This window comes from Triticum aestivum, chromosome 6B (genome assembly GCF_018294505.1).
Source record: "Triticum aestivum cultivar Chinese Spring chromosome 6B, IWGSC CS RefSeq v2.1, whole genome shotgun sequence".
NCBI lineage: Eukaryota > Viridiplantae > Streptophyta > Magnoliopsida > Poales > Poaceae > Triticum > Triticum aestivum.
The window spans coordinates 685,300,212-685,323,593 of NC_057810.1; the positions used below are offsets into that span (position 1 = coordinate 685,300,212).

General features: G+C 48.4%; 2 protein-coding genes and 2 pseudogenes across 2 annotated transcripts; all 4 read left to right on the top strand.

Moving 5' to 3' along the window:
- The first annotated feature begins 7,560 nt into the window (after nucleotides 1-7,560).
- LOC123134862 (uncharacterized) lies at nucleotides 7,561-8,395 on the top strand. Its single transcript, XM_044554018.1, has one exon. The coding sequence runs from the start codon at nucleotides 7,634-7,636 to the stop codon at nucleotides 8,027-8,029; it is 396 nt and encodes a 131-aa protein (XP_044409953.1). The 5' UTR covers nucleotides 7,561-7,633; the 3' UTR covers nucleotides 8,030-8,395.
- On the top strand, nucleotides 8,174-8,926 carry LOC123134863 (uncharacterized; annotated as a pseudogene).
- A 5,351-nt stretch (nucleotides 8,927-14,277) lies between these two features.
- LOC123134864 (uncharacterized) lies at nucleotides 14,278-15,113 on the top strand. The gene has a single exon (XM_044554020.1). The coding sequence runs from the start codon at nucleotides 14,351-14,353 to the stop codon at nucleotides 14,744-14,746; it is 396 nt and encodes a 131-aa protein (XP_044409955.1). The 5' UTR covers nucleotides 14,278-14,350; the 3' UTR covers nucleotides 14,747-15,113.
- On the top strand, nucleotides 14,891-15,511 carry LOC123134865 (uncharacterized; annotated as a pseudogene).
- The last annotated feature ends 7,871 nt before the right edge of the window (nucleotides 15,512-23,382 follow it).

The window sequence follows — 23,382 nt, forward strand, 5'->3', positions numbered from 1 at the left end:
TCATCATTAGGATGTGAATATCATCATCTTGGTGAACGAAAAGTTGTTGCACCATGTGTTGGGGAACGTAGCAGAAATTCAAATTTTTCCTACGTGTCACCAAGATCTATCTATGGAGAAACCAGCAACGAGGGGAAGGAGAGTGCATCTACATACCCTTGTAGATCGCTAAGAGGAAGCGTTCAATGGAACGGGGTTGATGGAGTCGTACTCGCCGTGATTCAGATCACCGAAGACCTAGTGCCGAACGGACATCACCTCCGCGTTCAACACACGTACGGAGCGGATGACGTCTCCTCCTTCTTGATCCAGCAAGGGGAAAGGAGAGGTTGATGAAGATCCAGCAGCACGACGGCATGGTGGTGGATGCAGCAGAACTCCGGCAGGGCTTCGCTAAGCAACTACGGGAGGAGGAGGAGGTGTTGCAGGGAGGAGGGAGGCGCCAGGGCTTATGGGTGCGGCCACCCCTCCCTCCCCTCCCTTTATATAGGCGCAAGAGAGGGGGGAGGGCGCAGCCTTGCCCCTTCCTCCAAGGAAGGGGTGCGTACAAGAGGGGGGGAGGAGTCCATCCTCCCCAAGGCACCTCGGAGGTGCCTTCCCCTCTTTGGACTCTCCCCTCTCCAAGTCTCCTTGGCGCATGGGCTTCTTGGGGCTGGTGCCCTTGGCCCATATGGACCAAGGCGCACCCCCTACATCCCATGTGGCCCCCCGGGGTAGGTGGACCCCCCCGGTGGACCCCCGGACCCCTTTCGGCACTCCCGGTACAATACCGATAAAGTGCGAAACTTTTCCGGCGACCAAAATAAGACTTCCTATATATAAATCTTTACCTCCGGACCATTCCGGAACTCCTCGTGACGTCCGGGATCTCATCCGGGACTCCGAACAACATTCGGTTTGCTGCATACTCATATTCATACAACCCTAGCGTCACCGAACCTTAAGTGTGTAGACCCTACGGGTTCGGGAGACATGCAGACATGACCGAGACGGCTCTCGGGCAATAACCAACAGCGGGATCTGGATACCCATGTTGGCTCCCACATGTTCCACGATGATTTCGTCGGATGAACCACGATGTCGAGGATTCGATCAACCCCGTATGCAATTCCCTTTGTCAATCGGTACGTTACTTGCCCGAGACTCGATCGTCGGTATCCCAATACCTCGTTCAGTCTCGTTACCGGCAAGTCACTTTACTCGTACCGTAATGCATGATCCCGTGACCAACCACTTGGTCACTTTGAGCTCATTATGATGATGCATTACCGAGTGGGCCCAGAGATACTTCTCCGTCATACGGAGTGACAAATCCCAGTCTCGATCCATGTCAACCCAACAGACACTTTCGGAGATGCCTGTAGTGCACCTTTATAGTCACCCAATTACGTTGTGACGTTTGATACACCCAAAGCACTCTTACGGTATCCGGGAGTTACACGATCTCATGGTCTAAGGAAGAGATACTTGACATTGAAAAAGCTCTAGCAAAACGAACTACACGATCTTGTGCTATGCTTAGGATTGGGTCTTGTCCATCACATCATTCTCCTAATGATGTGATCCCGTTATCAATGACATCCAATGTCCATGGTCAGGAAACCGTAACCATCTATTGATCAACGAGCTAGTCAACTAGAGGCTTACTAGGGACATGGTGTTGTCTATGTACCCACACATGTATCTGAGTTTCCTATCAATACAATTATAGCATGCATAACAAACGATTATCATGAACAAGGAAATATAATAATAACTAATTTATTATTGCCTCTAGGGCATATTTCCAACACCATGATCACGACGACCGTCGTTGGGAGAGGGCAAGTTCCTGTCTCAAGAAGTAGGATTTTGGGAGCGGGATTGGGATTAGAATGAGAGGTCTAAAATGCATATATTGGCTGCCCGGGATGGGGACATGGCAGGACGGTTTTGGGAGTGAAGGCCTTTGGGTGCTTCGGCTAGAGTGGGTTAAACCCCCCAAAATGACATTCTTTGGCTCGATCTGTTTGGAATCGATTAGAGTTGTCTTGAGCTCGGGGGACGCCATCTCCTAGTCAGACTTACTCAAACCTTTGTTGAAACCATGCAAATATATGTCTAGTGTTCTTTGTTAATGTTTTGATCGAGCTTAATTAGCTTATATTCATGCATGGATGCATCTTTAACAAAAGCGTGAATATGTTGACTAATTGCTAAATGTGGCCCGATTTTGATCAGTGTCATCACTCAACCCTAAGTTGGACGATGCTAGCTCAAGCTCGTGCTTCACTCTCCTGATTGCAAGACACTACCGTTAAGCATGTAAGCAATTTTCCATGTCTTCGGGGTCTCCTGAAATACGGTGTACCTTCTTTGCAACAGAAAAAGTGAGATACTTGGTGTCAAACAAATTCATTTGTTGACTGGTTGATGCCATATACAAACGTATCAAATTAATTAACTTTGTGATATTTTTAACTGGACAGTATTTGATTGCCTTGCAAAGTGAAATCTCCCTCACAAACACTTTTACAAGATTCACCTGGAACCGGATTCTTTACAAGATTGGCCTCCCACGTGTTTCTCATGTCATCGATTCATCTTTTAAGGATTGGTTGTATACCGTATACTGCTATCATGTAGGGGACCTTGATTGCTGACAACAATATGTTAAATTCAATAGGAATTTTGGTCAGCTGCTGGAAGGAACACAACAATAGGGTGTTTGAACAAGTACTGCTCATTAGATCGTTTGGTAGATCAAATCAAAGAGGAGGTTTTACACTAGAGCAAGGCTGGAGCTAAATGCTTGGACCCCTTTTTTCTCCTTGGTGTTGTCTTCTATCAAGTTAGAACTTCCCTTGTTTCTTAGCCGCTGCATCTACACATCATTTTGTTAGAAGGGGTGCTGGTTGTAGCCTTGTTCTGAACCTTGTGATACTCTCTGGGGTTGTTTGGATCGGTGCCATCATTTGCTTTACCAAATTTTTGGTGTTGGCTAATCCATTGGCGTCCGTTTGTATGGTCTCCAATAAATTGGCTTGCGCAAAGCTTAGCAGCCTCCCCCGCTCATTCCACAACCAATTTGTTGGGGAGACTTGGCGTTTATTCTTTTCGCCAGAATATCGATGTGCCGATGGTTGGCAGGGACACCACGGGCAAGAACTAAACAGACCCTATACTCTCTTTTCTTATTCTATATATTTCTCATGTAATTCTCTATGATTCAAAAAAAAATGTTGATCGGCTCTTTGAAAAGTGAAAAGCAAAAGGCCAAGCCAAATCGTCCAAGGTCAACACCTTGTACTAGTCGGCTTTTAAAATCGCCATTTTTAACTCTTATGACATTCATCATACGATTGAGATGGTCTTTGATCCTGATTTTTCTAGAACAGTTGTAGTGCATCCAAATTCCAAATTAAAAATTAATTAGCCGTGTGCATAATTTGCTAGGTCTTGAAGCTCTCTTTGAATGGCTCCACTAGATAGGTACTTGATCGGTCGGCGTTCGCCAGTCAACAAGTCAGCAGGTGGATTCCAAGTATGTACGCTAGTTGTTCTATCAACTATTCGTTCAACTTCTGCACACATGCATTACAATGAGGTTTGGAAGGCTTGGACCCCACCGAAAGTCAAGTTCTTTGCTTCGCACGCGCTTCATGATAGGATCTGGACTGCTGGCAGATTGGAGAAGCCAGGATGGGCTAACTATGGCCTTTGCCCCTTGTGCCGACGGGTGCAGGAATGTGGCCCTCATCTTTTCTTCAGATGACGCTTCACTCTCGCATCCACGACATGGACACGTCCATATGGCACTTGTTCGACTCCGTTCAGGCCCGGTGGCCGAGCACATGCACCACGGGCACCACCGACAGAAAAGCAAAGGTATCGATTACCATGCTAGTGTCATGGGTCATCTGGAATGAGCGCAACGCAAGAGTGTTCAGGCAAAAGAGCGCACCTCTGCAAATCTTGCTCAACATCATTGTCGACGAGGCAAACCTTTGGATCAAAGCTGGGGCAAAGAAACTAGGGTATTTTTTATTGCGAGAATAATTGTCATGCCGTAACTTGGGTGTGTGTTGCAACAAACTCTCTCCTCCTTATTTAATATATGAGGCAAATCTTTTGCCTCCGTTTCAAAAAGAAAAAGAGTAGCAACGTGCCTGATCGGCCTGCACATCGTTGCCACTGTTACATCAAGGATGGACCGATCATAATCATCAATATTTAATCTGACTGTTATTGCAACTGTGCAAATTTCCAACCGTGGGTATGAGCTCCGGGAGAGGAAAAGGATACCGGCGAGAAGTAATTGATCAGCTAAAGTCAGCAGCTTTTCCACATGAAAATCCTGTTTGAACAATTCATACTAAAGATCTAGGGTAATTAATCCATGTGACGACCAAATAAAATAGACTGTGATGTATGCAAATAAAAGAAAAACGCATGGTTATGTTCGACGACCAGCTTATGACTGTGTGCATCAATTGATACAGAGGCAAGAGGTTTCCCATCCTTTTGGAAGAAAACATTTATTCAACTGCCAACCTGAAATTACTCTGGATTGTACTCCCTCCATTCTAAATTACTTGTCTTGAATTTGTCTAGATATGAATGTATCTAGACTCATTTTAGTGCTAGATACATCCGTATTTAGACAAATCTAAGACAAGTAATTCGGAACGGAGGGAGTAGGTCTTAAGTTTATCTCTCCATTATTTGGATTGCTCATCTCGCCGAATCTATGGATGGATGGTTCTGGATTGTTGCTCGGACAATAGTTGTATATGTCTATTTATTTACTAGCAGGAACGCCTGTTTGCAGGGCGAGAACAACAACGAAGTCCGGCACCAACTCTAGCCTGGCCACAGGTATTTTACTCATCAGATAGTACATATCATGTTCTAGAAAGTGGCCCCTGGACAGTAAACGAGACATGCATCAATTATTTTTGTATATTTTTGTACGCTGCGATGGTTATTGATTTTGTATGTTTGATGTCTGTGTATATTAATCTGAGGTATACTCGATTTCACGGTTGCATTACTCTCTCCGGTAAACAAATCGCATTGTCTTTTATCAATTAACAAAACGGTCATGCGTCCCTATTCTGATCATGATGCATCTATCCTGCGTATACTACCTTAGATTACAAGGACTCTTAATAGTGTATACTTACGTTGAAGAGTGGTCTATTTGTTTGCTTGATTTTAATCATGTACTCCCTCCGTTCTGATTTACTTGTAGTGGTTTTAGTTCAAATTTGAACTAAAATCACGACGAGTAAATCGGAACGGAGGGAGTACATCTCATCACCATTATTGTGTTCCTCTAAGCTCTGAAGATGATGAGTTTCGTCGTTTCTGAATTCTCTGCATTCACCTATCTTGGTGAACAGAAACTCGGTTCCATCCCATGCAATTTTTTTTACCAAAATGATAAGTATCACACGTCAGGTGCGTGACACTCCGGGCAATTCCAGTCATGCAAGGATGTCAAATCCAGTGACACATGGAAAGTTTTTGTCAACTGAAGCACAAAAGTTTGACATGCTTAGCAACTAAAGTTGTCATCCTTGCGTCACTAAACTTGTAAAAACGTTCGAAAGTTGTCATGTGCTTGTACTTGGCATGTGGCACTTATCAACGTCCAAAAAAATAAAATGAAAATGGGTTATTTTCTGGTTATTAGTTGGCTAGATATTGCTAGCTGCCACAGGAGACCCCAGCTACCAGGTACATGTATAGTAGTCGTTTTAAGAACAGCTTTTGGCGGGTAAGATGTAGTTGTCGCTGTTCAAAGTTGTCAGCCTTCTCTCCCCAGGCTAAGATCACCATCACCTTAATTTTGGCTTCACATGTTTAGCTCGATCAGCTGGCCTGGCTGGCCTTTTGCCCGTTGCCGCCCACGCATCTACCCACCGGTATGATTCTGTTTTTGGATAAATAAATGGCTTTATTTCTGTTTGGATAAACATTAGCAAAGGGACGTGATTGATGGTCATCTGCAATTAAACTGCAGGGTAGCTGGAGGAGCTACTGGTCCTGCAGAAAGTTTTGGTGGGGGAGTGCAATTTGAGGATGCAGATGGCGACCTCACCTGACCTACACACATCTTTCTCAAAACAAAAAACATAAAGAGCTGACGTACATTCGAATTAAGCTTATCAAAAGTAGCTCATGCACACTTGAATTGGTATATTATGACAACAGAAATAGTATATACAATACTCCCTCTGTAAACAAATATAAGATGTTTTTCATCGGAGTAGTACTAATCTGGTAAGTAAAGCACATGTCATTGTCGTGGCTTCCTCTGACTTTCAATAGATAGTAATTCTACTATTGACCTCACCTCACTTACGTGCATGTAAATAATTTTGAAGCAAAATTGCTACTCCACTTCTTTGCCAATTCTTTACTACGTAAGTACAGCAAGTTAGTCAGTGTAATCAATCTGCTCTGGGCTAGCTCCGATCCCCGGCCACATAACACATCGATCACACATGCATGCACGGATGCGGGAGGTCTTCTCTGATCTGACTGTACATACACGCGATGACAAGGACGATCCACATGCATATCATGAGAGTGTTTTCGTGAAGAGATTCCACGCAAGCAGTATAAGCTACTCCCTCCGTTTCTTTTTAGTCTGCATATAACTTTTGTCTGAAGTCAAAGTATCTTTACTTTGACCAAAGTTATAGAAAAAAGTATCAACATTTACAAGGTCAAAGGGATATCTTTAGATTTATTATGGAATGTAGTTTCATATTATGTGTATTTGATATTGTAGATGTTGATATTTTTTTATACAAATTTGGTCAAAGTTGATGAAGTTTGGCTTGACACAAATCTTATATGCGAAGTAAAAAGGAACGGAGGGAGTAATAATTGAGTTAGTACTGGCACACAAGACTAGCCGCGCTCAATAACAAAATGGTTAGGCAGGATGGGATATAGAGTAGAGTAGTACGAGAGCCCACGCGAAAGGCGGCCATTTTGAGTCACGGCCGATTCATGCACGCACGGACGCAGCTGCTCGATCGATCGTGATGCGTACTGCGAGAATTAGAGATGTCAGCGCCGTCGCGGTAAATTTTTTGACGAAAGAACATGCATGCTACTGTAGTCGCTAGTGGAATGAGTGAGTGGGTGCTTTCCACCGGTAAAGATCAGAATGCTTTCTTTTGAAAAAAGGATAAAGGTTATGCATGAGCTCAGCTCTTCTGGAAAAATAACACTTTGCCCTGCGTTCAGTTCAATCCATGGCTCCCGATACTTCACCACATGTCCGTAGCACGGCGACGTACTACGTAGAAGAACAAATTACTCTACATCGATCTACGCGTGAAGCTGACCTTAAACTAACTGAACCGAACCTGCGCTTTACCATGTGGTTTGGAAGATAATTTCTGGCACTTGCCTGGTGGTTTACACTTGACACGCACACAGGAAAAACGTCGCCACCAAGTCACGCACACACACGTATGGCTCGTCGCCGGCCCTACGGCGACCGCGCCGAGCTTATAAAACTAGGAGCGCGCCCCCGAGAAGGCCAGGACTCCACCAGCAACCACCGCTCCTCATCTGAGCTCCGTCGAGAAACCAACAAAGGATCCAAAAAGAGTCAGACGCCCAAGCCACCATGGCGAACCCATCCACGAGCTCGCGGTCGTCGTGCGCGGCTCCCAGTGGCACCAAGCTCACCTGCCTCTGCTCGCCGACCAACCACCCGGGCTCCTTCCGCTGCACTCGCCACCGCAACCCGCGGGGGCGACCGCAGACGTCCTCGCCGCCGTCGTCCGGCCGCCCGTCGCATCAGTCGGCCGCTTCTGGCGCGAGCGCGGCGGTGCGCGTCGAGGGGATCGTCAGGAGCGGCGGTGTCGGCACGGGCGGCAGGACCGGCAAGGGCCGGTTCGTCCTGCGCGCGCACCTGCTGCGGCTGGTCAGCCCGCCGTCCTCCGACGGCCACGACCACCGCCGCTGCCGCGACTTCAAGCCCCGCCCGTCCAGGCTGGGGCGCCTAGCCGTGACCGCGTGACGGGGGCCGGCCGGCCGGCCGCCGCTGCTCACCTGCTCTGCTTCGCAGCTGGTAGTACGCAGCTCACTAGTCACTAGTGGTGAACGGTGCGCCTCTATTTCGCGCGCACCGAGAATCCAAAAAGGGTCAGACGCCCAGGCCACCATGGCGAACCCATCCACGAGCTCCAGGCCGTCGTGCGCGGCTCCCAGTGGCACCAAGCTCACCCTGCCTCTGCTCACCGACGAATCACCCGGGCTCCTTCCGCTGCACCCGCCACCGCAACCCGCGGGGGCGACCGCAGACGTCGTCGCCGCCGTCGTCAAGCCGGGCCTGGCAGCAGGCCGCGGCTTCGGGCGCGAGCGCCACGGTGCGCGTCGAGGGGATTCTCAGGACCGGCAAGAGCCGGTCCGTCCTGCGCGCGCACCTGCTGCGGCTGGTCAGCCCGCCGTCCTCCGGCGGCAGCGACCACCGCCGCTGCCGCGACTTCAAGCCCCGCCCGTCCAGGCTGGGCCGCCTAGCCGTGACCGCGTGACGGCGGCCTGCCGGCCGGCCGCTGCTCACCTGCTCTGCCTCGCAGCTCACTAGTCACTAGTGGTGAACGGTGCGCCTCTATTTCGCGCGCACCGACGCTCGGATCCGTTCATCTAGCAAATACTAGCTCCGTGCCTAGGATCGGGTGCTACTCTGGAATCAATGCTTTGTTAGTAGTAGTACTGTGATGAACTGGTGACACGGTGCTGATAATTACTACTCCTTGTATGAATCTGTACACATGTTCCTAGTAATTTTTGCAGAGGAATGAAACAGATTAGTAGTTTCTGTGTTATCTAACTTATTACTGTGCTTACCTTTGTGATGTTCTGGGGATTTACTAATGGACGAGAATGGTACAAATTCTCAGGGTTTTTTTCTACAGCAGAATTTCTCACTTGGTTTGTGCCCATGAGACTTGAGATTGCCTTGCTTGTCATAATTCCGTTCAAAAGAATTATACGTACTTGTGATGATTCCCTTTCAAGCCCCTCTATCTGGATGATTTCGCAGGAAATATTTTCGAGTTTCTTTATGTTTTTGTGGGGAATAGTTTTACTCTGCTTAGCTAGCTCCAGAAAAATGAAGGTAATTAAGTTCACTCACGAGACGCCCATGACTCTAAAACTAATCAGACAGCAGCGTTCTTTATGTGTTGGTCGCGTGTGGGGCTGTGCCTTGAGCGCGTCTCAACTTCCCTTTGTTTACTTGTGCGGCCTGAACCTTCGAGATGATTTTCCCCCGCTTTAATTACTTTATTGTTCTAGCTCAGCTAAGTTTCTCAGTTTTTTCTCCATGAGCAGACGCGGTGTACACGCTGCTAGGAGCAGTATACTCTTGGTAACATTATTATCCGATGATACTTCTCTACTAAGTTCTCCAAGTGAGGTCCAAAAAAGGAGCCTGAACAAATGCTATTCTATAATCAAATCACATGACTTGCAGACTTTAAAGGTTGATATATTTTTTGTTGGAAGAGATTCCGATAAATCACGGATGGACATGCCATCACGCGCTGCCAATATCCATACCGCACGACGCCACAAGATTCGTGCAACATTAATACGCTTCGGTTGTATAATCAGTTCACTTATTTGTATAGCACTTAGTACTCATGCACTTATTTGTATAGCACTTATTCGTGCAACATCCTGTGTATGCCCCACGAGGCAGCACAAGCATTTAAATTGCTAGCGGGCGTTCCTGATGGTTCCAGCTTTTGTACTGTATTAGATGTAGTTCCAGCATTTGTACTGGATTCGGTAGTTCCAGCTTTTGTACTGTATTAGATATAGTTCCAGCATTTAGTAGTTCTCTTGTATGCATTCAGTTGTATCACGTATGCACCGTGCATGTATGCCGATTTAGATGCATTAAACAGTAATTGTTTGCGAGCATCTTGTTAATTAAGCCCGACGGACCGCGTGGTGTGTCACAAATGTACTACTTAAGCCAAAACCACACCCCGCACCCACCTCATGCAGCAATAATTCGTCGGGGCGGCAGCACAATAAATACATAGCAGACGAATGAATGCCCCAGCTGCCCCTGCAAAACGTAAATCCGCCCAGCACCCAATTGATGATCGATGCATGGAAGGGCTCCACACGGCGGGCTTATAAAATGTTGTGGGATCATCATCGGTTCCACAACACACTCGCAACCGCTAGCACCGCACACATCTATCAGTAGCAAGTAGGAAAAACCAATCGCTGTCGCCGGCATCTCCTTTTTCAATATCATGGTCCACGATATTGTTGATGTGTAGTAGTTGCATTGTTTGCTTTTTATAACACAAGAAAAGGATAAAGAAAATAAAAAAAATTCTCCCCCATAGGTGAATGATGAGACGTCGTGGTTATAATTGGATAGAAAAATTGGTTTCTCCTCTTTCGACAATAAATTACACACATTTCAAAAACAACCATTACTCCTTTTCAACAACATTCTTCCACCCATTCCCATGGAGAGCAGCTAGACGTTCAAAACAATTAAAAACATGGAAGCGCTCACGGGGTAGCAGTTGATTTTTAATATAACGTAAAAGGATAAAGTGAGCTGGGAAATTCATTTACCTCGGTAAATAGATATCCATTATGTGATCTCGTAAAAATGAAGAACATACTAATTTTTGATTTACCCCCTATCAGAAAAAAAATGATTTTCCCTCTTTCCATAATAATTTGCACTCACAAAAAAATCAATGAAAACCCGATTCTCCTTCTTCAATATGATGATCCACGATATTGTCATGTGTAGCAGTTGCATTGTTTGCTTTTTATACCACAAGAAAAGAACACCCCCCACCCCCACCCCCCGCCATAGGTGAATGATGAGACGTCCTGGTTATAATTGGCTTGAGAAATTGGTTTCTTCTCTTTCAACAATAAATTACACCCATTTGAAAAAACAACCAATCCCCCTTCTTCAAAAACATTTTTCCACCCATTATCATGGAGAGCAGCTAAACGTTCAAAACAATTAAACCCATGGTAGCACTCAGGGGGTAGCAGTTGATTTTTAATATAACAAAAAGGGATAAAGTGAGCTGGGAAATCTCGTTAGTTTCATTTGCCATCTCGTAAAATGGATAGAACATACTAATTTTTTATTTACCCCCCATCAGAATTAATTTTTCCTCATTTGATAATAATTTGCACTCACAAAAAAATCAATAAAAAATCATTTCACTTTTTTCAATATCATGGTCCATGATATTGTTCATTGTAGCACACGCATTATGCAAGAGAATAGAAAAACAGCCACCGAAATTAAAAAAGTCACTTCAAAATTACCACACGCACAACACACTTCAACGTTTTAATTGGATGGTAGGTGGATACTTCACAGCACGCATGCAACGGGCTACTGGGATCTGTCTCGCTCGCGTATTGATACGAAACCTAAATGCGGCATGGCCCACAGACACGGTGTATAACAAGATGTATTCTCATCGATGTGAATCACGCGGCTTCGTATTGCCAAAAGGCCTATTAAATGTAGGAATCGCGACGCGCGGGCGGACGGACTGGATATCGGCCGTGCGTGGCCGCATGTCCTAAAAATCCGCGTCGGAAGAGATTCTCGTTACTTAAATAGACATGTTGCGATCTGCGAAAAGAATGCTCTAAATCTCCTCAAGGGAGCGCCTAACCAGTAAGAACTTCTCTAATCACTCATCAAAGAAAAAAAAAGAATCTCGCATAACGAAATCCTTTAAAAAACTCCTCATATTGACGTCTTTTGGGGAGTTAAACCCTAACTAACGGAAAACCCTATACCATTAACTACTCAATTTGAGGAGTTTTACATCAATTTTTTTTCCGAGGAGTTAACTGTCAGAAGAAGCGTTTTCAGCTCGAAAATTTGAGCAGCTCACACCCTCCTCAAATCTTCTCTTTGCTCCTCTCGATGGAAAAATGGTTCAACGGGTGGCGAGCAACCAAATCAACCCCCATGCCGATAAATTTGCGTTGACGCCCCGCCCAGACCCTAGACCCTTCGTTGTCACCCCCATTTCTCCCCAAATCGCTGGCCCGGACTCCCCAAACTGTCACCGACATCGCTCCAATCGCCATGGCTTACCGCCTGTCGTGGCAAGGTGGTGGGGTGTCGCCACGTCAGAGGTCATCTCCATCAATTCATCATCCTTAGACGACGACTTCGACGACGAGCGAGAGGCGACACAGCTCAGCGTGGCCATGGCAAAGAAAGCCAAAGAAGAGAAAGATATGTGAGTCGAATGGCGAAGAAACCAAGGAAGAGAGCGGTGCCGGCAACCAAATCCACCCTCTCTCGTGGGACCAGGCAGAACGGAAGTACGAGCTGGCGTTGCTCGATAAGGAGGAGGACCGAGCGACGAAGGCGCGGATCACAGCAGGTCCTGCCGACGCGGAGTCAGTTGTCGGGCTCGATGCCGAAGAGAAGTTTATGGCGGTCCAGCAAGCTGTCGAGTAGTCCATCGCGGACGGGCGTGAGACGGAAGCCAACCATCTCGGTTCTTGTCTGAGGGGCATCGACACCGTGCGGTCTTCGATGAGCTCGACGCCGACAAGGACTCTGGCAATCCGCCCGTCGGCGGTCATAAACCTCGACTCCTCCCAGGATCAGAGCTTGGTTTAGCTTTATGTAGCTGTAAGTAAGTGATATCTACTTTAATTATGAACTATGATGTTGTGTTATGAATTACTATTATGTATATTATGCAATATGTGGTCTTAGTCTAATTTCAGTTTGAGTTTTGAATGAGATGTGTGTGCACAATTTAGATTTTGAGGAGTTGGATTTGAGGTTTGATTACCTACTCACATTTTTTCTTAACTTGAAATATTTGAGTAATTAAGATTTGAGAAGGATTTTTCTTAGGATTCAGTTAGGGATGGCCTAAGTTACTGAGACCGGCCTGAAGTATAAATTTTTTTGTTTGAGTGTGTAAGCTGGGCTTTTTTTTTTCCTCTCTGCACACATTCGTTCGTGTCGCTACCACTTTAGTTCAAACGACCATTACTTCACTCACCATCATAATGTGGTCTTCCTATATTGTTTCCATTTCAGAGATCCAGGATCCTGGAAAACATGCAAAACAACACTACATGCCCTCTGGTTCCCGTGATCATCCTTCTGGGAATTGTCCTAGGAATGTCTTTGTTTTAATAAAGCTCTCTAAATTACCCTCCAGAAGAAAAGGTACATCCCTACGTTCGGGATCGTCGTCTCCCACGCCCCATTTTGAATGGGCCGGAATGGTTTGTTAGGTTAGACCTCTGATCGAACATTCGGTATGCAATTGTTTCGCCCTTGGTGCTGTTTAGCAGATTTACCTCTCAACTGTTAAAGCCCCCGATATGCTCGAATAAGCCGCGCAATACCAATGCGTCGCATTTAATGGTCTGTTGTTTCCACATGACAGGAATCTCCACTGTTCCGTATATGAGACTCTACAAAGTCTACAATTCAGACCAAATTAAGATCACAAGGTTGACATTGGCATGTTGCCCTGTTATACAGGCTAGCCTAGCCATTATATTACCCTGAGCCCAAGGGAAATGGACTTTATGTTGCAAACAGACTCTGAACCTGTACACGTCTGCGCAGATGTCCAAATGAGTTGAAATTTGGAGCGGACCTCACGCATCAAATTATCTACCACCCATTTTTTGGAAGTTTTAAAAAATTTCTTATATTTGTTTTTTTTTTCTGAGAGGGGATGCAGATGAACCCGGGAGCAGAAACTCCGCGTCCTATGCTTATGCGCAAAAAAAGAAGAAAAAATAGCATGCATGCTACTGTAGTCGCTAGTGGAATGAGTGAGTGGGTGCTTTCCACCGGTAAAGATCAGAATGCTTTCTTTTGAAAAAAAGGATAAAGGTTATGCATGAGCTCAGCTCTTCTGGAAAAATAACACTTTGCCCTGCGTTCAGTTCAATCCATGGCTCCCGATACTTCACCACATGTCCGTAGCACGGCGACGTACTACGTAGAAGAACAAATTACTCTACATCGATCTACGCGTGAAGCTGACCTTAAACTAACTGAACCGAACCTGCGCTTTACCATGTGGTTTGGAAGATAATTTCTGGCACTTGCCTGGTGGTTTACACTTGACACGCACACAGGAAAAACGTCGCCACCAAGTCACGCACACACACGTATGGCTCGTCGCCGGCCCTACGGCGACCGCGCCGAGCTTATAAAACTAGGAGCGCGCCCCCGAGAAGGCCAGGACTCCACCAGCAACCACCGCTCCTCATCTGAGCTCCGTCGAGAAACCAACAAAGGATCCAAAAAGAGTCAGACGCCCAAGCCACCATGGCGAACCCATCCACGAGCTCGCGGTCGTCGTGCGCGGCTCCCAGTGGCACCAAGCTCACCTGCCTCTGCTCGCCGACCAACCACCCGGGCTCCTTCCGCTGCACTCGCCACCGCAACCCGCGGGGGCGACCGCAGACGTCCTCGCCGCCGTCGTCCGGCCGCCCGTCGCATCAGTCGGCCGCTTCTGGCGCGAGCGCGGCGGTGCGCGTCGAGGGGATCGTCAGGAGCGGCGGTGTCGGCACGGGCGGCAGGACCGGCAAGGGCCGGTTCGTCCTGCGCGCGCACCTGCTGCGGCTGGTCAGCCCGCCGTCCTCCGACGGCCACGACCACCGCCGCTGCCGCGACTTCAAGCCCCGCCCGTCCAGGCTGGGGCGCCTAGCCGTGACCGCGTGACGGGGGCCGGCCGGCCGGCCGCCGCTGCTCACCTGCTCTGCTTCGCAGCTGGTAGTACGCAGCTCACTAGTCACTAGTGGTGAACGGTGCGCCTCTATTTCGCGCGCACCGAGAATCCAAAAAGGGTCAGACGCCCAGGCCACCATGGCGAACCCATCCACGAGCTCCAGGCCGTCGTGCGCGGCTCCCAGTGGCACCAAGCTCACCCTGCCTCTGCTCACCGACGAATCACCCGGGCTCCTTCCGCTGCACCCGCCACCGCAACCCGCGGGGGCGACCGCAGACGTCGTCGCCGCCGTCGTCAAGCCGGGCCTGGCAGCAGGCCGCGGCTTCGGGCGCGAGCGCCACGGTGCGCGTCGAGGGGATTCTCAGGACCGGCAAGAGCCGGTCCGTCCTGCGCGCGCACCTGCTGCGGCTGGTCAGCCCGCCGTCCTCCGGCGGCAGCGACCACCGCCGCTGCCGCGACTTCAAGCCCCGCCCGTCCAGGCTGGGCCGCCTAGCCGTGACCGCGTGACGGCGGCCTGCCGGCCGGCCGCTGCTCACCTGCTCTGCCTCGCAGCTCACTAGTCACTAGTGGTGAACGGTGCGCCTCTATTTCGCGCGCACCGACGCTTGGATCCGTTTATCTCGGAGCTAGGATCGAGTACTACTCTGGAATCAATGCTTTGTCACGGTGCTGATAATTACTACTCCTTGTATGAATCTCTACACATGTTCCTAGTAATTTTTGTAGAGGAATGAAACAGATTAGTAGTTTCTGTGTTATCTAACTTATTACTGTGCTTACCTTTGTGCTGTTCTGGGGATTTACTAATGGACGAGAATGGTACAAATTCTCAGGGTTTTTTCTACAGCAGAATTTCTCACTTGGCTTGTGCCTATGAGACTTGAGATTGCCTTGCTTGTCATAATTCCGTTCAAAAAAAAAACTATACTTGTGATGATTCCCTTTCAAGCCCCTGTATCTGGATGATTTCGCAGAAAATATTTTCGAGTTTCTTTATGTTTTTGTGGGGAATACTTTTGCTTTGCTTAGCTAGCTCCGGAAAAATGAAGGTAATTAAGTTCACTCACGAGACGTCCATGACTCTAAAACTAATCGGACATCAACGTTCTTTATGTGTTGGTCGCGTGGTGGGCTGTGCCTTGAGCGCGTCTCAAGTTTCATTCAAGATGATCTTTGCCCGCTTTAATTAGTTATTATTATTGTTACAGTTCAGTTAAGTTCTCAGCTTTTTCCCCACGAGCAGACGCGGTGTACACGCTGATAGAAGCACTATATTCTTGGTAACATTATTCTCTGACTGATACTTCTCCACTAAGTTCTGCAAGTGAGGTCCAAAAGGAGCCTGCACAATTGCTATTCTATAATCAAATCACATGGCTTGCAGACTTTAAAGGTTGATATATTTTTTGTTGGAAGGGATTCTCGTTAATTAGATAGACATGTTGTGATAAGCGAAAAGAATGCTCTAAATCTCCTCAACGGAGCGCCTAACCAGTAAGAACATCTCTAATCACTCATCAAAGAAATAACAGAATCTGGCATAACGAAATCCTTAAAAAAAATTGTCATATTGACGTCTTTTGGGGAGTTAAACCCTAACTAACGGGAAACCCTATACCAATAACTACTCAAAAAATTGAGGAGTTTTACATCAATTTTTTTACGAGGAGTTAACCGTCAGAAGAAGCCTTTTCAGCTCAAATTTGAGCAGCCCACACCCTCCTCAAATCCCCTCTTTGCTTCTCTTGCTGGAAAAATGGTTTAACGGGTGGCGAGCAACCAAATTGACCCCCATGCAGATAAATTTGCGTCGACGCCCCGCCCAGACCCTAGACCCTTCCTTGTCACCCCCATTTCTCCCCAAATCGCTGCCCAGACTCCCCAAACTGTCAGCGACATCGCTCCAATCGCCATGGCTTACCGCATGTTGTGGCAAGGTGGTGGGGTGTCGCCACGTCGGAGGTCATCTCCATCAATTTATCATCCTTAGACGACGACTTCGACGACAAGCGGGAGACGGCGCAGCTCATCGGGGCCATGGCAAAGGAAGCCAAAGAAGAGAAAGATATGTGAGTCGAATGACGAAGAAACCAAGGAAGAGAGCGGCGCTGGCGACCAAATTCACCCTCTCTCGTGGGACGAGGCAGAACGTAAGTATGAGCGGGCGTTGCTCCATAAGGAGTAGGACCAAGCGACAAAGGCGCGGTTCACGACAGATCCTGCCGACGCGGAGACAGTTGCCGGGCTCGATGCGGAAGAGGGGTTTATGGCGGTTCAGTGAGCTTTCGAGTAGTTCATCGCGGACGAGCGTGAGACGGAAGCCAACCATCTCGGTTCTTGTCTGAGGGGCATCTGTTGGGGAACGTTGCAGAAAACAAAAATTTTCCTACTCGTTTCACCAAGATCATCTAGGAGTTCATCTAGCAACGAGTGATTAGATGCATCTACATACCTTTGTAGATCGCGAGCGGAAGCGTTCAAAGGAACGGTGATGATGTAGTCGTACTCGACGTGATCCAAATCACCGATGACCAGCGCCGAACGGACGGCACCTCCGCGTTCAACACACGTACGGAACAGCCACGTCTCCTCCTTCTTGATCCAGCAAGGGAGGGAGGAGAGGTTGAGGGAGATGGCACCAGCAGCAGCACGACGGCGTGGTGTTGATGGAGCTGCAGTACTCTGGCAGAGCTTCGCTAAGCACTATGGAGGTTGAGGAGGTGTTGGGGAGGGAGAAGGAGGCGACCAAAGGCCAAGGCGTTCAGGTATGAAGTCCCTCCTCTCCCCCACTATATATAGGGGTGCCAAGGGGGGGTGGCCGGCCCTAGGAGATCCAATCTCCTAGGGGGTGCGGCGGCCAAGGGGGGTTTCCCTCCCCCCCAAGGCACCTAGGAGGTGCCTTACCCTCCTAGGACTCTTGCCCCCTTGAACCCTAGGCGCATGGGCCTATGTGGGGCTGGTGCCCTTGGCCCATTAGGCCAAGGCGCACCCCCTTACAGCCCATGTGGCCCCCGGGGCAGGTGGACCCACCCGGTGGACCTCCGGGACCCTTCCGGTGGTCCCGGTACAATACCGATAACCCCGAAACTTGTCCCGATGCCCGAAACAGGACTTCCCATATATAAATCTTTACCTCCGGACCATTCCGGAACTCCTCGTGACGTCCGGGATCTCATCCGGGACTCCAAACAACATTCGGGTTACTGCATATACATATCCCTACAACCCTAGCGTAACTGAAACTTAAGTGTGTAGACCCTACGGGTTCGAGAGACAAGCAGACATGACCGAGACGACTCTCCGGTCAATAACCAACAGCGGGATCTGGATACCCATGTTGGCTCCCACATGCTCCACGATGATCTCATCGGATGAACCACGATGTCGAGGATTCTATCAACCCCGTACGCTATTCCCTTTGTCTATCGATATGTTACTTGCCCGAGATTCGATCGTCGGTATCCCAATACCTCGTTCAATCTCGTTACCGGCAAGTCACTTTACTCGTACCGTAATGCATGATCCCGTGACCAAACACTTGGTCACTCTGAGCTCATTATGATGATGCATTACCGAGTGGGCCCAGTGATACCTCTCCGTCATACGGAGTGACAAATCCCAGTCTTGATCCATGTCACCCAACAGACACTTTCGGAGATACCCGTAGTCTACCTTTATAGTCACCCAGTTACGTTGTGACGTTTGGCATACCCAAAGCACTCCTACGGTATCCGGGAGTTACATGATCTCATGGTCTAAGGAAAAGATACTTTGACATTGCAAAACTCTAGCAAACGAACTATACGATCTTGTGCTATGTTTAGGATTGGGTCTTGTCCATCACATCATTCTCCTAATGATGTGATCTCGTTATCAATGACATCCAGTGTCCATAGTCAGGAAACCATGACTATCTGTTGATCAACGAGCTAGTCAACTAGAGGCTCACTAGGGACATGTTGATGTCTGTTATTCACACATGTATTACGATTTCCGGATAACACAATTATAGCATGAATAAAGACAATTATCATGAACAAGGAAATATAATAATAATGCTTTTATTATTGCCTCTAGGGCATATTTCCAACAGCATCGACACAGCACAGTCTTCGATGAGCTCGACGCCGACAAGGACTCTGGCAATTCGCCCATCGGCGATCATAAACCTCGACTCCTCCCAGGATCAGAGCTCGGTTTAGCTTTATGTAGCTATAAGTAAGTGATATCTACTTTAATTATAAACTTTGATGTTGTGTTATGAACTACTATTATGTATATTATGCACTATGTGGTCTTAGTCTAATTTAGTTTGAGTTTTGAGTGAGATGTGTGTGTACAATTTAGATTTTGATGAGTTGGATTTGAGGTTTGATTACCTACTCACATTTTTTCTTAACTAGAAATATTTGAGTAGTTAAGATTTGAGAAGGATTTTTTTTAGGATTCAGTTAGGGATGGCCTAAGTTACTGAGACCGGCGAAGTATAAACATTTTGTATGAGTGTGTAAGCTGGGTTTGGTTTTTTTTCTCTCTGCACACATTCGTTCGTATCGCTAGCACCTTAGTTCAAACGACCATTACTTCACTCACCATCATAATGTGGTATTCCTATATTGTTTCCATTTTAGAGATCATAGATCCTGAAAAAAATGCAAAACAACACTACATGCCCTCTGGTTCCAGTGATCAGCCTTCTGGCGAATTGTCCTAGGAATGTCTTTGTTTTAATAAAGCTCTCTAAATTACCCGCTAGAAGAAAAGGTACATACCCTACGGTCGGGATCGTCGTCTCCCACGCCCCATCTCGAATGGGCCGGAATGGTTTGTTAGGTTAGACCTCTGACCGAACATTCGGTATGCAGTTGTTTCGCCCTTGGTGCAGTTACCTCTCAACTGTTAAAGCGCCCCATATGCTCGAATCAGCCGCGCAATACCAGTGCATCACATTTAATAATCTGTTGTTTCCACATGACACGCTCCAAAGATCCGTAAGAGACTATACAAAGTCCAGAGTTCAAACCAAATTAAGATAACATGGTTGACATTGGCATGTTGCCCTGTTATACAGGCCAGTCTAGCCATTATATTACCCTAAGCCAAGGGAAGTGGACTTTATGCTGCAAACACACTCTGAACCTGTACACGTCTGCGTAACCTAGAACCGGCATTACAGGTCGAAGGGAGCACACGACGGGGACATGTCACTTTGAAGTCAATTCCCAACCAGTTCATAGCGAATCGAATCTCCCCATGTCCCGCTCTCTACAGTGCAGACGCAGTTGTCCGGCGGCACGCACGCAGAATCAAGCAGAGAAAGTACTCTTTTGTGCCTGTAGTTGACTGATCCAGCTCATGTGTCGCCATGGCAATTTAACTTTGGTTAAAACCGAGTCTCCGGCCGCGCGCATGGCGGCGGCGCCTGTTCGGCCGGTTGCCTCCGGCGCAGGCCGTTTACCTTCGTGCCCGTCTGTTGAACATTTCACACCTGGACCAACTGAACTCGTATCTGTCCTGACACATTGGAAAAACACAACCAGTTTTTTTTTTTTGAAAGGTTGCCTCATTCATTAATTAAGAGGGAAAAGAGAGTTTGAATTTTGTGTTATAACACCCATCGTGCTACAACACCGCTAAAAAAAGGCTACTCTCGTGGCAATGATGGATCCGAATTTCTTTGCACCCGCGGTGACCCAAATATGGGCCTCAATCTTGATGTTAGCTAGTAGAACCACCGGCGGGGCACTCTTGAGTTGGAAGATGTGAGCGTTTCTTTCATTCCAGATTGTCCAAGAGGTGAGCATGGAGATGGTGGTCATGGCCTTCCTATTTGGTATGGTAGAGTCAGAGAGCCCGATCCACCACTCTTCGGTTGACCGTGCCAGGTGCCAAGCGAAAGTGTTAATGCTTTCGAGCTGTAGCCAATCTTGTATCATTTCCCAAAGTCTAGTAGTGTGCCGGCATCTGAAGAGGAGGTGGTCGATGGATTCTTGCACACGCTTGTAAAAAGGACAAAACCCGCAATTGGGCCACCACCGGTTGGCCAAACGGTCAGTAGTCCAAACCCTATTTTGCATGGCCAACCACCTAAAAAATTTGACCTTGGGTGGGGCCCAGGCCTTCCACCCTGCAAGCTCCATGGGGAAGCGGATGATGCTGAAAAATTGAGCCAAGTAGACAGATTTGGTCCATGGAAGGCAATTATGTAACTTCTCCACCCGGCCGGGTTAGTTGCACAGTGTGTGGTGTGCTGACTTGATCGTGCCCTGGTCTGTGGGCAAACAATGTGCTCTAAATAATTTCTGCTGGCCTAGATGCATGCCGAGCCGGGTCGATGTATCCGCGCGTCCATGATCAGGTCCAAATCTGCATTGTTCCATGGAGAAATGAATGCTAGACAACTCAAATGATTTTTTCTTTGACAGTTATAAAGTCCAATGTTGTTTTTCTTGGTTTGGTCATGGTCGTCTGATCCAGTTATTCTGACGGCTGACTCGCTTGGCGTCATTCGATGCTGACGTTCCAGAACTTAAAAGATTAGGAGAACTCCGTTGCAAAATTTAACTAGTCTTTTAGAACAACTTTAATGGAGCGACCCATTTCGTCCGCCCGCGTCCGTCTGGGTCGGCGCGGACAGAAAAGACGGCCCAACGCGCCGACCCAAACGGACGCGCGTCCGCTTTCGTCCGCCTGTCGATCCATTTTCGACCCATTTTTGAGCCGGATTTGCGTCGGCGCGGACACAAGACGGACGCGCGCACACCCTCTCTCCTCCCCGCGCGTGCACAACCTCCACCGCCTGCTTCTTCCGATGAAAAAGGATACATATATAGTTCTTGTGTACACAGATAAAAGAAAAGATCAACTACTTGCCGGTTTTCGACTCTGACTCGGTAATGTCCTCCTCCGACATCTGAATATAGGCGTCAGCAGCATGCTCGTCCGCGAAGTCCCACCCCGATGTTTCTCGCAGCCTCAGTCTCATTTGAGCGGCCAGCTTCCGCGCACGCTTGCCCTCCCGATAGGCGGCTCGCTCCGTCCTCCTGGCCTTCCTCTCCATCCCCCTCTGCTCATAGAACTGACGTTCGTCGACGATGTCCTGCTGGAAGCGTTCGCGCCACACCACCAAGGCTTGCACGTCCATCTTGGCGATAGCGAGGCGACGCATCCGCCTCCGATGGATGCGACGATCCTCGTCAGTGAAAGCCGCGGGACAGGCGCCAGATCCTGCGCCCGCTGGCTCGACACGTCAGGAAAATTCATCTCCCGACTCGGCCGCCGGAGGCGCCACGCCGCTGCGTCGTACGCGTGGGCCGCCTGCTCAGCGGTGTCGAAGGTGCCGAGGATGAGCCGTTTCTTGCCAAACAAGATCTCGGCGGAGAAGGCGACGGAGGGGCGCTCGCGGACTCTGCGGAAATCCGAAGTGTTGAGGATGCGCATCGACATGATGGCGCACAGGCGGCGAGGCTACTGAGAGGGGGGCGAGACGAGTGGGCGGCGGTGACGGACTGTGTGTGGAGGGAGTGGAGGGAGCGCTATCTTTATAACGAGCGCCGGCCGCGGCGCGCCAAAATGCACGCGCGAACATTTCCCGCGCTCTGGAGCGCCAAAGCCAGCGCACGCCACGCCGCATTTCCCCCGCGCACGAACCTTTCCCGTGCGCTGGCATGATCTAAAGCGCGCGCGGTCATGAAATTGGTCGGCGCGTTGGGCGCGTTGCCGACCCAAAACTAAAAGAAGGTGGACGACGGACGGGCCGTCGACCCAAACAGACAAAAAGCGGACAAAAATGCTGTCCATTTGGGTCGGCCCGTTGGAGTTGCTCTTACAGGAGGAGTACAACTACAAAGTCGTCGGTTGTTCAGCGAGTTCGTCACGTCCGACACGGTATATTCCACTATCAGCAACACCACCTGGTTTTTTACTGAGCAAGATATTCAATACATCCGTGCTACGATCGCCTGTTCGTATCGTATTGTAAAAAATAGATGTGGAGGCCTTTATTTTGACCGAGTATATACAATCACCTTTTTATTTCCTGTTGATTCTTGAACTATAGGGTGACTGAAAGTTGTGTTATTTCCACATGCCATGAAAACTTCAGCTATTTCCACATGACATGCCAGTTCACACCACTGCCAAAGTCAAATTCCAGCCCACGATCTCCCAGCAAGATATGCAAAGACAAAAAAAAAACCCAGAAATAATTCACAACGAATCGAATCTTCTCGTCCCGTCTTGTGCGATGCAGCGCGCACCATAAGTCGTTGATGGCTGCTCACCGTATCAGAGCCTCCGGCGCACGTGTATGCATGGCACTCCCCGGCGGCATCTCTCTCAAGCTCTCGGTCGGTACATTGCCTCCGGCGCAGGCCGTTTACCTTCGCTTTGCTGACTAGATGAACTTTTTTCCACCGGCTTATTATTATCGGTCGCGCTCGCCACCTACCTGGACCAACGGAGCTCGTATCTAAACCCGGTCATGGACAGCCCGGCCCGAGCCTGGCCCGAAAAACCCGGGCCGGGCTTGACATTCGGGCCGGGCTCGGGCCTTGTTTTGCAGCCCGAAAGATAGTTCGGGCCGGGCTCGGGCTTCACTTTTCATGTATTTCGGGCCGGGCTTTCGGGC